This window comes from Oncorhynchus mykiss, chromosome 13 (genome assembly GCF_013265735.2).
Source record: "Oncorhynchus mykiss isolate Arlee chromosome 13, USDA_OmykA_1.1, whole genome shotgun sequence".
NCBI classification, from domain to species: Eukaryota; Metazoa; Chordata; class Actinopteri; order Salmoniformes; family Salmonidae; genus Oncorhynchus; species Oncorhynchus mykiss.
In genome coordinates, this window is record NC_048577.1 from 70406247 (window position 1) to 70420776 (window position 14530).

The 14530-nt window shown below is 51.2% G+C and overlaps 1 protein-coding gene across 3 annotated transcripts in view; it reads left to right on the top strand.

The window, feature by feature from the left end:
* The window catches only part of LOC118938367 (rab11 family-interacting protein 4A-like), a 98262-nt gene extending 84818 nt beyond the window's left edge, over positions 1 to 13444 (top strand). For all 3 annotated transcript variants that reach the window (XM_036942052.1, XM_036942054.1, XM_036942053.1), the window contains 9 exons: positions 1674 to 1709; positions 3309 to 3414; positions 5326 to 5429; positions 6233 to 6373; positions 8336 to 8417; positions 9039 to 9176; positions 9802 to 9945; positions 10933 to 11076; positions 11916 to 13444. In XM_036942052.1, the coding sequence (XP_036797947.1) occupies positions 1674 to 1709; positions 3309 to 3414; positions 5326 to 5429; positions 6233 to 6373; positions 8336 to 8417; positions 9039 to 9176; positions 9802 to 9945; positions 10933 to 11076; positions 11916 to 12038 (1018 nt within the window). In that variant the 3' untranslated portion in view covers positions 12039 to 13444. The remainder of the gene's footprint in view (positions 1 to 1673; positions 1710 to 3308; positions 3415 to 5325; positions 5430 to 6232; positions 6374 to 8335; positions 8418 to 9038; positions 9177 to 9801; positions 9946 to 10932; positions 11077 to 11915) is intronic.
* The last annotated feature ends 1086 nt before the right edge of the window (positions 13445 to 14530 follow it).

A 14530-nucleotide genomic window follows, 5' to 3' on the forward strand; every position in this document is an offset into this window, starting at 1 on the left:
GTGAGACATCTGTGTCTCAGGGCGTTCATGCCTGGCAGGCTGTGTGTGTGTGTGTGTCAGTGTGTGTGAGACATCTGTGTCTCAGGGCGTTCATGCCTGGCAGGCTGTGTGTGTGTGTGTGTCAGTGTGTGTGAGACATCTGTGTCTCAGGGCGTTCATGCCTGGCAGGCTGTGTGTGTGTGTGTGTCAGTGTGTGTGAGACATCTGTGTCTCAGGGCGTTCATGCCTGGCAGGCTGTGTGTGTGTAATGTAAAAGCAGGTCAGGTTCTAATAGGATCCTAGCCCAGGACAGCCCAGGACATTACTCAGGTGATCTATATATATATATATAGCGTGGTTCTCCCTGATGTCACCACAGCCTTCCTCTTGTTATCTAATCTACCTCACTGATCCCTGCCTGGCACTGACGTAACTACCGACCCTGACCCAGTTCACCAGCCAGGCTTCTAAACCTGTCCTGACCCTGCTCCACCCTGACCCCGTTCACCAGCCAGGCTTCTAAACCTGTCCTGACCCTGCTCCACCCTGACCCCGTTCACCAGCCAGGCTTCTAAACCTGTCCTAACCCTGCTCCACCCTGACCCCGTTCACCAGCCAGGCTTCTAAACCTGTCCTGACCCTGCTCCACCCTGACCCCGTTCACCAGCCAGGCTTCTAAACCTGTCCTAACCCTGCTCCACCCTGACCCCGTTCACCAGCCAGGCTTCTTAACCTGTCCTAACCCTGCTCCACCCTGACCCCGTTCACCAGCCAGGCTTCTAAACCTGTCCTAACCCTTCTCTACCCTGACCCCGTTCACCAGCCAGGCTTCTAAACCTGTCCTAACCCTGCTCCACCCTGACCCCGTTCACCAGCCAGGCTTCTAAACCTGTCCTAACCCTTCTCTACCCTGACCCCGTTCACCAGCCAGGATTTTAAACCTGCCTGAACCCTGGTCCATGCTCTTCCTCGGCTCCCAGTCCCACTCAGCCCTGTCCTTACTAGAAGACCAACCCTTTACCATGCCCTGTTATAAACCAACTGTATACCATGCCCTGTGTTATAAACCAACTGTATACCATGCCCTGTGTTATAAACCAACCCTATTCCATGCCCTGTGTTATAAACCAACCCTATACCATGCCCTGTGTTATAAACCAACCCTATACCATGCCCTGTTATAAACCAACCCTATACCATGCCCTGTGTTATAAACCAACCCTATACCATGCCCTGTTATAAACCAACCCTATACCATGCCCTGTTATAAACCAACCCTATACCATGCCCTGTGTTATAAACCAACCCTATACCATGCCCTGTTATAAACCAACCCTATACCATGCCCTGTGTTATAAACCAACCCTATACCATGCCCTGTTATAAACCAATCCTATACCATACCCTGTTATAAACCAACTCTATACCATGCCCTGTGTTATAAACCAACCCTATTCCATGCCCTGTTATAAACCAACCCTATACCATGCCCTGTGTTATAAACCAACTCTATACCATGCCCTGTTATTCACCAACCCTATACCATGCCCTGTTATTCACCAACCCTATACCATGCCCTGTGTTATTCACCAACCCTATACCATGCCCTGTTATAAACCAACCATATTCCATGCCCTGTTATAAACCAACCCTATACAATAACATTTGTGATTTTCCTGTTTATCTTTTTACAGCCCCAACAGAAAGATATCCAGCACTGCCTTTGGACGGTAAGTTACTGAGATCATCTTTTTACAACAGAAAGGTAGGAGGGAGAGGGACTGTACTGATGGATCAGGTGTACTGGTAGAGGGAGGGACTGTACTGATGGATCAGGTGGCTGGTAGAGGGAGGGACTGTACTGATGGATCAGGTGGCTGGTAGAGGGAGGGACTGTACTGATGGATCAGGTCTACTGGGGTTATCTGATGGATCAGGTCTACTGGGGTTATCTGATGGATCAGGTCTACTGGGGTTATCTGATGGATCAGGTCTACTGGGGTTATCTGATGGATCAGGTCTACTGGGGTTATCTGATGGATCAGGTGTAGTGGGGTTATCTGATGGATCAGGTGTAGTGGGGTTATCTGATGGATCAGGTGTACTGGGGTTATCTGATGGATCAGGTGTACTGGGGTTATCTGATGGATCAGGTGTAGTGGGGTTATCTGATGGATCAGGTGTACTGGGGTTATCTGATGGATCAGGTGTACTGGGGTTATCTGATGGATCAGGTGTACTGGGGTTATCTGATGGATCAGGTGTACTGGGGTTATCTGATGGATCAGGTGTAGTGGGGTTATCTGATGGATCAGGTGTAGTGGGGTTATCTGATGGATCAGGTGTAGTGGGGTTATCTGATGGATCAGGTGTAGTGGGGTTATCTGATGGATCAGGTGTAGTGGGGTTATCTGATGGATCAGGTGGCTGGTAGAGGGAGGGACTGTACTGTACTGATGGATCAGCTGTTCAGTTGTTTTAGTCTCTTATCTCCCTCTTACACTTTGGGAAAAATTTTATATAAAAAATTAATCACACAGTTAATTACTCACCTCTTCATCTTTTTCCTCTCCTCCTCCCCCTCTTCCTCACCTTTCTACTCTCTTTCCTCTATTTTCCTCCTTGTCTCCTCTCCTCCTCCCCCTCTCCTCCCTTCCTCCTCCTCTCCTCCTCCTTCTCTCCTCTCTTCCTCCTCCTCCTCCTCTCTTCCTCCTCCTCCTCTCCTCTCTTCCTCCTCCTCCTCTCCTATCTTCCTCCTCTCCTATCTTCCTCTCCTCTCTTCCTCCTCCTCTCCTCCTCTCCTCCTCTCCTCTCTTCCTCCTCCTCTCTTCCTCCTCCTCTCCTACTCCTCCTCTCCTCCTCCTCCTCTCCTCCTCCTCTCTTCCTGCTCCTCCTCTCTTCCTCCTCTCCTCTCTACCTCCTCCTCCCCTCCTCTCCTCTCTTCCTCCTCCTCCTCCTCCTCTCCTCTCTGCCTCCTCCTCCTCTCCTCTCTTCCTCCTCCTCTCCTCTCTTCCTCCTCCACTCCACTCCACTCCACTCCACTCCTCTCCTCTCTTCCTCCTCCTCTCTTCCTCCTCCTCCTCCCCTCTCCTCTCCTCCTCCTCTCTTCCTCTCCTCTCCTCTCCTCTCCACTCCACTCCACTCCACTCCACTCCACTCCACTCCACTCCACTCCACTCATCTCCTCTCCTCTCTTCCCCCTCTCCTCTCCTTTCCTCTCCTCTCCTCTCCTCTCCTCTCCTCTCCACTCCACTCCACTCCACTCCACTCCTCTCTTCCTCTCTTCCTCTCCTCTCCTCTCCACTCCTCTCCTCTCCTCCCCTCTACAGTCAGTTGTTCCAACACAACCACAGTGCTTTTAGCAGCAGTCAGGGAAGCACAGAGGACCTGTTCAGAGACTCCATTGACTCTTGTGATGTGGACATTACTGAGAAGGTAAACACACACTGTACAGACACACACACACACACACACACACACACAAGGAACCGTACCCCCATAAACATACATTTCACTCTGTAAATGAACTGCTATGATTATTATTATCCCACAATTAAAAACACCTCTTTCATATAAGAGTTTTATTTCAGGCCTAACAGCCAAATCCATCCCCTGGACAGGACACTAGACTACCACAGGGCTTTACCCCCTGGACAGGACACTAGATTACCACAGGGCTTTACCCCCTGGACAGGACACTAGACTACCACAGGGCTTTACCCCCTGGACACTAGACTACCACAGGGCTTTACCCCCTGGACAGGACACTAGACTACCACAGGGCTTTACCCCCTGGACAGGACACTAGATTACCACAGGGCTTTACCCCCTGGACAGGACACTAGACTATCACAGGGCTTTACCCCCTGGACAGGACACTAGATTACCACAGGGCTTTACCCCCTGGACAGGACACTAGACTACCACAGGGCTTTACCCCCTGGACAGGACACTAAACTATCACAGGGCTTTACCCCCTGGACAGGACACTAGACTATCACAGGGCTTTACCCCCTGGACAGGACACTAGACTACCACAGGGCTTTACCCCCTGGACAGGACACTAGATTACCACAGGGCTTTACCCCCTGGACAGGACACTAGACTACCACAGGGCTTTACCCCCTGGACAGGACACTAGATTACCACAGGGCTTTACCCCCTGGACAGGACACTAGACTACCACAGGGCTTTACCCCCTGGACAGGACACTAGACTATCACAGGGCTTTACCCCCTGGACAGAATACTGGACTACCACAGGGCTTTACCGCCTGGACAGAATACTGGACTACCACAGGGCTTTACCCCCTGGACAGAATACTTGACTACCACAGGGCTTTACCCCCTGGACAGGACACTATACTATGACAGGGCTTTACCCCCTGGACAGGACACTAGACTAGCACAGGGCTTTATCCCCTGGACAGGACACTAGACTACCACAGGGCTTTACCCCCTGGACAGGACACTAGACTACCACAGGGCTTTACCCCCTGGACAGGACACTAGACTACCACAGGGCTTTACCCCCTGGACAGGACACTGGACTACCACAGGGCTTTACCTCTAGGACAGGACACTGGACTACCACAGGGCTTTACCTCTAGGACAGGACACTGGACTACCACAGGGCTTTACCCCCTGGACAGGACACTAGACTACCACAGGGCTTTACCCCCTGGACAGAATACTGGACTACCACAGGGCTTTACCCCCTGGACAGGACACTAGACTATGACAGGGCTTTACCCCCTGGACAGGACACTGGACTACCACAGGGCTTTACCCCCTGGGCAGGACACTAGACTATGACAGGGCTTTACCCCCTGGACAGGATACTAGACTACCACAGGGCTTACCTCTAGGACAGGACACTAGACTATCACAGGGCTTTACCCCCTGGACAGGACACTAGACTACTACAGGGGTTTACCCCTGGACAGGACACTAGACTATGACAGGGCTTTACCCCCTGGACAGGACACTAGACTACCACAGGGCTTTACCCCCTGGACAGGACACTGGACTACCACAGGGCTTTACCCCTGGACAGGACACTAGACTATGACAGGGCTTTACCCCCTGGACAGGACACTAGACTACCACAGGGCTTTACCCCCTGGACAGGACACTGGACTACCACAGGGCTTTACCCCTGGACAGGACACTAGACTATAACAGGGCTTTACCCCTGGACAGGACACTATACTACCACAGGGCTTTACCCCCTGGACAGGACACTAGACTACCACAGGGCTTTACCCCAAATCCACTCCTTGGCTGATTCGGGAGGCATCGGGTCCCGTTTCTTTGGTCTCACCTGAACCTATGTGTCTGTCCTCAGGTGAGTTACCTGGAGAAGAAGGTGACAGAGCTGGAGAATGACAGTCTGGCTAATGGAGACCTCAAGTGTAAACTCAAACAGGGCAACACACAGCTAGTACACAGGTGAGATATACTGTATACACACCAGACTTGGGTTCAAATACTATAGTATCAAATATATAAATAAATATATTTTAAAAAATTACTCAATTACTTTCACATAAATTTAAAGTAAGTATTCAGATATATTTTCAGTATTGTAATGTACTTGGAAATACACTTGGAAAGTATTGGATAGAATTTTCAGAAACTTATTTCAAATACTATTTTCAAATATCTGGGTTAAATGCATGGGAGTGTATTTAAGTTGGTGTATTTTAGTATTTGAAATATTTTGCAGACTATTTAGTTTTTTATAATAAGTACTCAAATACTCAAATAGAAGTACTTGTTTTTGGGCTGTGTCTTTGAAAATGCAGTACTCAAATACACAGAAGTACTTTAAATATCAGATAACATGAGTGTTAACTTCTCGAATAGAAAGACCGAACGGGATTCAATCAAAGACACGTCGTTGACAAGTGACACTTAACATTTAAAGCTCATTTAGACAGAAGTCCTTTAAATATCAGATAACATGAGTGTAAACATTAAAGCTCATTTAGACAGAAGTACTTTAAATATCAGAGAACATTAGTGTAAACATTAAAGCTCATTTAGACTTGAGCTTGACAGCTGCAGTGTTTATCGTAAAATTCCATCTCTGCTAACGTCAAGGGAAATGTCCTTTTTAAAACGGTGTGTTGTTGATAGTGGTGACGACCGGCCTCTGATTGAATCGCGGCCGCTCTGTTTTTTTTAAGACTTGTAATTGATATTGATTACACTCGTGTAATGACGATGTTGTGCGTCTCTCTGTCTCCCAGGGTTCATGAGCTGGAGGAGCAGCTGAAGGATCAGGAGAGCAGAGCAGATCAGACCCTGGAGGAAGAGACACATAGACACAGAGAGACCTACTGCAAGATGGAGAGAGACAAGAACACGGACATAGAGCTGCTCAGTAACAGGTACACACTCTTGAGTTTTGTCTGGTACAACGGAACCAATGAAATAGTCCCAAAAGTCCAAGCGAAATTAAGCGCACCTTAGGAACACACAGGAACGCACAGGAACACCACCTTAGTAACGCACAGTAACGCACAGGAACACCACCTTAGTAACGCACAGGAACGCACAGGAACACCACCTTAGTAACGCACAGGAACGCACAGGAACACCACCTTAGTAACGCACAGGAACGCACAGGAACACCACCTTAGTAACGCACAGGAACGCACAGGAACACCACCTTAGTAACGCACAGGAACGCACAGGAACACCACCTTAGTAACGCACAGGAACACCACCTTAGTAACGCACAGGAACACCTTTAGTAAAGCACAGGAACACCACCTTAGTAACGCACAGGAACACCACCTTAGTAACGCACAGGAACGCACAGGAACACCACCTTAGTAACGCACAGGAACGCACAGGAACACCACCTTAGTAACGCACAGGAACACCTTTAGTAACGCACAGGAACACCACCTTAGTAACGCACAGGAACACCTTTAGTAACGCACAGGAACACCACCTTAGTAACGCACAGGAACACCACCTTAGTAACGCACAGGAACACCACCTTAGTAACGCACAGGAACACCACCTTAGTAACGCACAGGAACACCACCTTAGTAACGCACAGGAACACCACCTTAGTAACGCACAGGAACACCACCTTAGTAACGCACAGGAACACCACCTTAGTAACGCACAGGAACACCACCTTAGTAACGCACAGGAACACCACCTTAGTAACGCACAGGAACACCACCTTAGTAACGCACAGGAACACCACCTTAGTAACGCACAGGAACACCACCTTAGTAACGCACAGGAACACCACCTTAGTAACGCACAGGAACACCACCTTAGTAACGCACAGGAACACCACCTTAGTAACGCACAGGAACACCACCTTAGTAACTCACAGGAACGCACAGGAACACCACCTTAGTAACGCACAGGAACGCACAGGAACACCACCTTAGTAACGCACAGGAACACCACCTTAGTAACGCACAGGAACACCACCTTAGTAACGCACAGGAACACCACCTTAGTAACGCACAGGAACACCACCTTAGTCTCGCACAGGAACACCACCTTAGTAACGCACAGGAACACCACCTTAGTAACGCACAGGAACACCACCTTAGTAACGCACAGGAACACCACCTTAGTAACGCACAGGAACACCACCTTAGTAACGCACAGGTGTCACCATCTTAGTAACGCACAGGTGTCACCATCTTAGTAACACACAGGAACACCACCTTAGTAACGCACAGGAACACCACCTTAGTAACGCACAGGAACACCACCTTAGTAACGCACAGGAACACCACCTTAGTAACGCACAGGAACACCACCTTAGTAACGCACAGGAACACCACCTTAGTAACGCACAGGAACACCACCTTAGTAACGCACAGGAACGCACAGGAACACCACCTTAGTAACGCACAGGAACACCACCTTAGTAACGCACAGGAACACCACCTTAGTAACGCACAGGAACACCACCTTAGTAACGCACAGGAACACCACCTTAGTAACGCACAGGAACACCACCTTAGTCTCGCACAGGAACACCACCTTAGTAACGCACAGGAACACCACCTTAGTAACGCACAGGAACACCACCTTAGTAACGCACAGGAACACCACCTTAGTAACGCACAGGAACACCACCTTAGTAACGCACAAGAACACCACCTTAGTAACGCACAGGAACACCACCTTAGTAACGCACAGGAACACCACCTTAGTAACGCACAGGAACACCACCTTAGTAACGCACAGGAACACCACCTTAGTAACGCACAGGAACACCACCTTAGTAACGCACAGGAACACCTTAGTAACAAACAGCTGTAAGTTGGTAGTAGAAATGGTAGATATCTGGGTAACTGTTTTCTCTATAGAGTTCAGCAGCTGGAGGAGGAGAATGGGGAGATGAAACTGAACGTGTGTAAACTGAAGTCTCAGACTGAGAAACTAGACCAGGTGGGTGGTCATAAAGTCTGTCTATCTGCCTGTCTATCTGCCTGTCTATCTGCCTGTCTGTCTGCCTGTCTGTCTGCCTGTCTGCCTGTCTGCCTGCCTGTCTGCCTGTCTGCCTGTCTGTCTGCCTGTCTGCCTGTCTGCCTGTCTGCCTGCCTGCCTGTCTGCCTGTCTGCCTGTCTGTCTGCCTGTCTGTCTATCTGTCTGCCTGCCTGCCTGCCTGTCTGTCTGTCTGTCTGTCTGTCTGTCTGTCTGTCTGTCTGTCTGTCTGTCTGTCTGCCTGTCTGCCTGTCTACCTGTCTATCTGCCTGTCTGTCAATGGATAACTCTTCCCCCATCTCCCTCTCTCTCCCATCTCCCCTCTCTCTCTCTCTCCCTCTCTCCCCCATCTCCCTCTCTCTCCCCTCTCCCCCATCTCCCCTCTCTCTCCCATCTCCCCTCTCTCTCTCTCTCTCCCCCATCTCCCTCTCTCTCCCCTCTCCCCCATCTCCCCTCTCTCTCTCCCTCTCTCCCCCATCTCCCTCTCTCCCCCATCTCCCTCTCTCCCCCATCTCCCTCTCTCTCCCTCTCTCCCCCATCTCTCTCTCTCTCCCCTCTCCCCCATCTCCCCTCTCCCTCTCCCAGGAGAAGCAGCGTATGACAGACCGGTTAGAGGACACCAGTCTGAGGCTGAAGGATGAGATGGACCTCTACAGGAAGATGATGGACAAGCTGTGGCAGAACAGACATGAATTCCAGAAGGAGAGAGAGGCCATGCAAGAGGTACGGACACACACACACACACACACACACACACACACACACACACAATATATTTTCCTCCATTCGTTCCTATTGCACTCAACTGCTTTAGTGACCAAATTCACCATCTTCTGTATTTTAACTTCTAACCACCTAGGAAACTACATTGATGTGACAGACAAACTCTCCCTCCCTCTGTCCCTCCCTCTGTCCCTCCCTCTGTCTCCCCCTCCCTCTCTCCCCCTTCATCTCTCCCTCCCTCTGTCCCTCCCCATCTCTCCCTCCCTCTCTGTCCCCCTCCATCTCTCCCTCTCTCTCCCTCCATCTCTCCCTCTCTCCCCCTCCATCTCTCCCCCTCCATCTCTCCCTCTCCCTCTCTCCCCCTCCATCTCTCCCTCTCTCCCCCTCCATCTCTCCCTCTCTCCCCCTCCATCTCTCCCTCTCTCCCCCTCCATCTCTCCCTCTCTCTCCCTCCATCTCTCCCTCCATCTCTCCCCCTCCATCTCTCCCCCTCCATCTCTCCCTCTCCCTCTCTCCCCCTCCATCTCTCCCTCCCTCTCTGTCCCTCTCTATCTCCATCTCTCCCTCTCTCCCCTTCCCTCCCTCTGTACCTCCCTCTCCCCCCCCCCCCCCCCCCCCTTTGTAGTTGATAGAGGACCTGCGTAGGGAGTTGGAGCACCTGCAGCTGTTTAAGCTGGGTTCAGAGGCGGGGCAGGGGGCGGGGCTATCAGAATACAACGCCAAGACACGGGAAATAGAGATGGAGCATGAGGTCAAGAGACTCAAACAGGTGAGGCTCACACACACATAGACACACACACACACACACATAGACACGGACACACACACACACGCACATAGACACACACACACACACACACACACACATAGACACACACACACATAGACACACACACACACATAGACACACACGCACACGCTGAACGTGTACACACACGCACACTCTGAACGTGTACACCCACACAGAGACGTACACAAAACCCCAACGAATTGAGGCTGTTCTGAAGGCAAAAGGAGGTGAAACTCAATATTAGGAACATTTTCTCTCTTCCCTCCTCCCTCTTCCCTCTTCCCTCCTCCCTCTTCCCTCCTCCCTCTTCCCTCTTCCCTCTTCCCTCCTCCCTCTTCCCTCCTCCCTCTTCCCTCCTCCCTCTTCCCTCTTCCCTCCTCCCTCTTCCCTCTTCCCTCCTCCCTCTTCCCTCCTCCCTCTTCCCTCCTCCCTCTTCCCTCTTCCCTCCTCCCTCTTCCCTCTTCCCTCCTCCCTCTTCCCTCTTCCCTCCTCCCTCCTCCCTCTTCCCTCTTCCCTCTTCCCTCTTCCCTCTTCCCTCCTCCCTCTTCCATCTTCCCTCCTCCCTCTTCCCTCTTCCCTCCTCCCTCCTCCCTCCTCCCTCTTCCCTTTTCCCTCTTCCCTCCTCCCTCCCCCTTTCTACCCTCTTCCCTCCTCCCTCTTCCCACCCTCTTCCCTCCTCCCTCCCTCCCTCTTTCCACCCTCTTCCCTCCTCCCTCTTCCCTCCCCCCCTCCCCCTTTCCACCCTCTTCCCTACTCCCTCTCCCCACCCTCTTCCTTCAACCCTCCCTCCCTCCCTCCTTCTACCCTCCTCCCTCTCCCCACCCTCTTTCTTTCCACCCTCCCTCCCTCCCACCCTCCTCCCCTCTCTCTCGCTCTCTCTACCCTCCTTCCTTCCTTCCTGTCTCTCCACCCCCTCCCCCCTCTCCCTCTCTCTCCACCCCCTCTCCCTCTCCCTCCACCCTACAGGAGAACTTTAAGCTGCGGGACCAGAACGATGACCTGAACAGTCAGATCCTCAGTCTGAGTCTGTATGAAGCTAAGAACCTGTTTGCCTGCCACACCAAGGCCCAGTCACTGGCTGCTGAGATAGACAACGCTTCTAGGGACGAGGTGAGAGGGTCTGACTGTGGGGTGGGGTGGGGTAGAGTGGGGTAGGGTAGAGTGGAGTGGGGTGGGGTGGAGTGGGGTGGGGTAGAGTGGGGTGGGGTAGAGTGGGGTGGGGTAGAGTGGAGTGGGGTAGAGTGGAGTGGGGTAGAGTGGAGTGGGGTAGAGTGGAGTGGGGTAGAGTGGGGTGGGGTAGAGTGGGGTGGGGTAGAGTGGGGTGGGGTAGAGTGGGGTGGGGTAGAGTGGAGTGGGGTAGAGTGGAGTGGGGTAGAGTGGGGTGGGGTAGAGTGACATACAGAAATCATCAGGAGAGGGGACAGTTGAGCTACAGGCTCATGTTAGTCACTTTGTGTCAAATGTCATTTTATTTGTTTTAAAAAATCTCTATCTTTTGATTGACATTCTCTCACGCTCTCTCTCTACCCCTTCCTACCCTCCCTCCCTCCCTCCCTCCTGTCCTCCTCCCTCTCCCTCTCCCCGTTCCCTCCCTCTCCCTCCTGTCCTCCTCCCTCCCTCCCTCTCATTCTCCCCGTTCCCTCCCTCTCCCTCCTGTCCTCCTCCCTCTCCCTCCCTCCCTCTCCCTCTCCCCGGTCCCTCCCTCTTCCTCCTGTCCCTGTCCTCTCTCCCTCCCTCTCCCTCTCCCCGGTCCCTCCCTCTTCCTCCTGTCCCTGTCCTCTCTCCCTCCCTCTCCCCGTTCCCTCCCTCTCCCTCCTGTCCTCCTCCCTCTCCCTCCCTCCCTCTCCCCGTTCCCTCCCTCTCCCTCCTGTCCTCCTCCCTCTCCCTCCCTCCCTCCCTCCCTCCCTCTCCCTCTCCCTCCTGTCCTCCTCCTCCCTCGTCTCCTCTAGTTGGTGGATGCTCTGAAGGAACAGGAGTGTGTTAACCTACGTCTGAGACAGTATATGGATAAAATCATCCTGGCCATTCTGGACCACAACCCCTCTATCCTGGAGATCAAGAGTAACAGTTAAACACACACACTCACACACACACACACACACACACACACACACACACACACTCACACACTCACACACTCACACACTCACACACTCACACACACACTTCCACGCCTGGGGATGGGACAGATCTTAAAACAACAGACACTCAAAACAACTGACAGCTGTCTGTGGTTTACAGCTGAAACTCGCCGTCTACTCTATCTGTCAATCAACTGTTAGATGTCCCGCCTCCTTTCTCTATCCCACCAATGATGAACTGTTATTATGTTGCCAAGAAGAGAAACGGTGGTACTGAATGACACTATCTGGAGACTAGCAGTATTATGATGGTGTTTACTTTATGATGCTGATAATTATTCTAAGTTAGGTTGACACACACTCTCTCTCTGGGTTCACGAGCTCCAGGATGACCGTCCACTAGCCTACAATCATTTATTACTGATTTAACAATGGGAATCAAGTATCATCAGATAACAATGGGAGTCAAATCCTACCCACGGGTAGGTTAAGACGAGGGATTTTAAGATTCCGTCGGGTTAAGATCTGATAGCTTGGTAGAGATGGGAGTCGTTGGTCATATTATGGACCGTTCGGATGTTTGATGCCGGGATCCAGTATCGATCAACCGTGAGGTGTGCAACGGGGACCAAGGGTGTGTCTCAATAGTCACTTCCTCTTCTTTGTCTTTTCTTTCCTCTACACTGACAGGACAGGTGAAAGATGCTCCACTCAGATGCTTCCTTTTACCTGTCCTGTCTTCTCTGATCAGTGCAAATCAAGGAAAGGAAAGGAAGGAGATGAGGCCACTTCAGACCACTGAGACTCACCCCTCCCTCCCTCCCCCTCCTGTCCTCCTCCCTCCCTCCCCCTCCTGTCCTCCTCCCTCCCTGTCCTCCTCCCTCCCTCCCTCCCTCCCCCTCTTGTCCTCCTCCCTCCCTCCCCCTCCTGTCCTCCTCCCTCCCTCCCCCTCCTGTCCTCCCTCCCTCTCTCTCCCTCCTGTCCTCCTCCCTCTCCCTCATGTCAATCAAGGAAAGGAAAGTAAGGAGATGAGGCCATTATCAGACCACTGAGACTCACCCCAAGTTTAGTCCCCACGCTGATTTCTCTGGTCTGGAGGACGTGAAGATTATACCTTCTGATTCTATGATCCAGTTCCTCTCTGGGCGTGAAGGTTATAACTTGTTATGAAGTGTCATGACCTGTCATAAGCATTTAAGACGGGCGTCGTACTGGTGTCATAGCGTTGTTTATAGGCTTTACGATGCATAGTGAACAAAGTGTTAATAATAATGACTCCCTGTTCCCTATATAGTGCACTACTTTGGGCCAGGGCCCAATGATACCCTGTTCCCTATATAGTGCACTACTTTGGACCAAGGCCCAATGATACCCTGTTCCCTATATAGTGCACTACTTTGGACCAGGACCCAATGATACCCTATTCCCTGTATAGTGCACTACTTTGGGCCAGGACCCAATGATACCCTGTTCCCTATATAGTGCACTACTTTGGACCAGGACCCAATGATACCCTATTCCCTGTATAGTGCACTACTTTGGGCCAGGGCCCAATGATACCCTGTTCCCTATATAGTGCACTACTTTGGACCAGGGCCCAATGATACCCTGTTCCCTATATAGTGCACTACTTTGGACCAGGGCCCAATGATACCATATTCCCTATATAGTGCACTACTTTGGACCAGGGCCCAATGATACCATATTCCCTATATAGTGCACTACTTTGGACCAGGGCCCAATGATACCCTGTTCCCTGTATAGTGCACTACTTTGGACCAGGACCCGATGATACCCTATTCCCTATATAGTGCACTACTTTGGACCAGGACCCAATGATACCCTATTCCCTGTATAGTGCACTACTTTGGGCCAGGGCCCAATGATACCATATTCCCTATATAGTGCACTACTTTGGACCAGGGCCCAATGATACCCTATTCCCTATATAGTGCACTACTTTGGACCAGGGCCCAATGATACCCTATTCCCTATATAGTGCACTACATTGGACCAGCGCCCATAGGGTTTAGGGTGCCATTGGGGATGCATAGACAGTGTAGGTAATACAGGGAGTATAACCAGCTTGTTGTGCTATGTAGTAGTGTATAACCACCGTGCACAGAGTTATGTGTTGCTGTAGAAGATGAGCGTAGTAGGGAAACCCATTGTATTACGGTCCTCATGTAATTCTACACTGAAAACATAGGGTCCTGTTCATTAGGGATACATTGTTTTGAAACGGAGTCGAACGGTACAAGTACCTACCTGAACTTGTCCAATAAGAACAAAATGTTTGATGTTTTCCGTTGCAAAACGTTTTTTGCTACGGTGTGCCCTGTAGTGAACACGACCCCACCCAGGACCGAGAGAAAGGCCAACGAGAGGTATCAGGGTGGTAGTTATTTAGGGGGAGAAACCTAACGTTCCACTGAAGTCCAAATGTTCACTCAGTCATGCCAAGATGTACATGGGAGACGAGG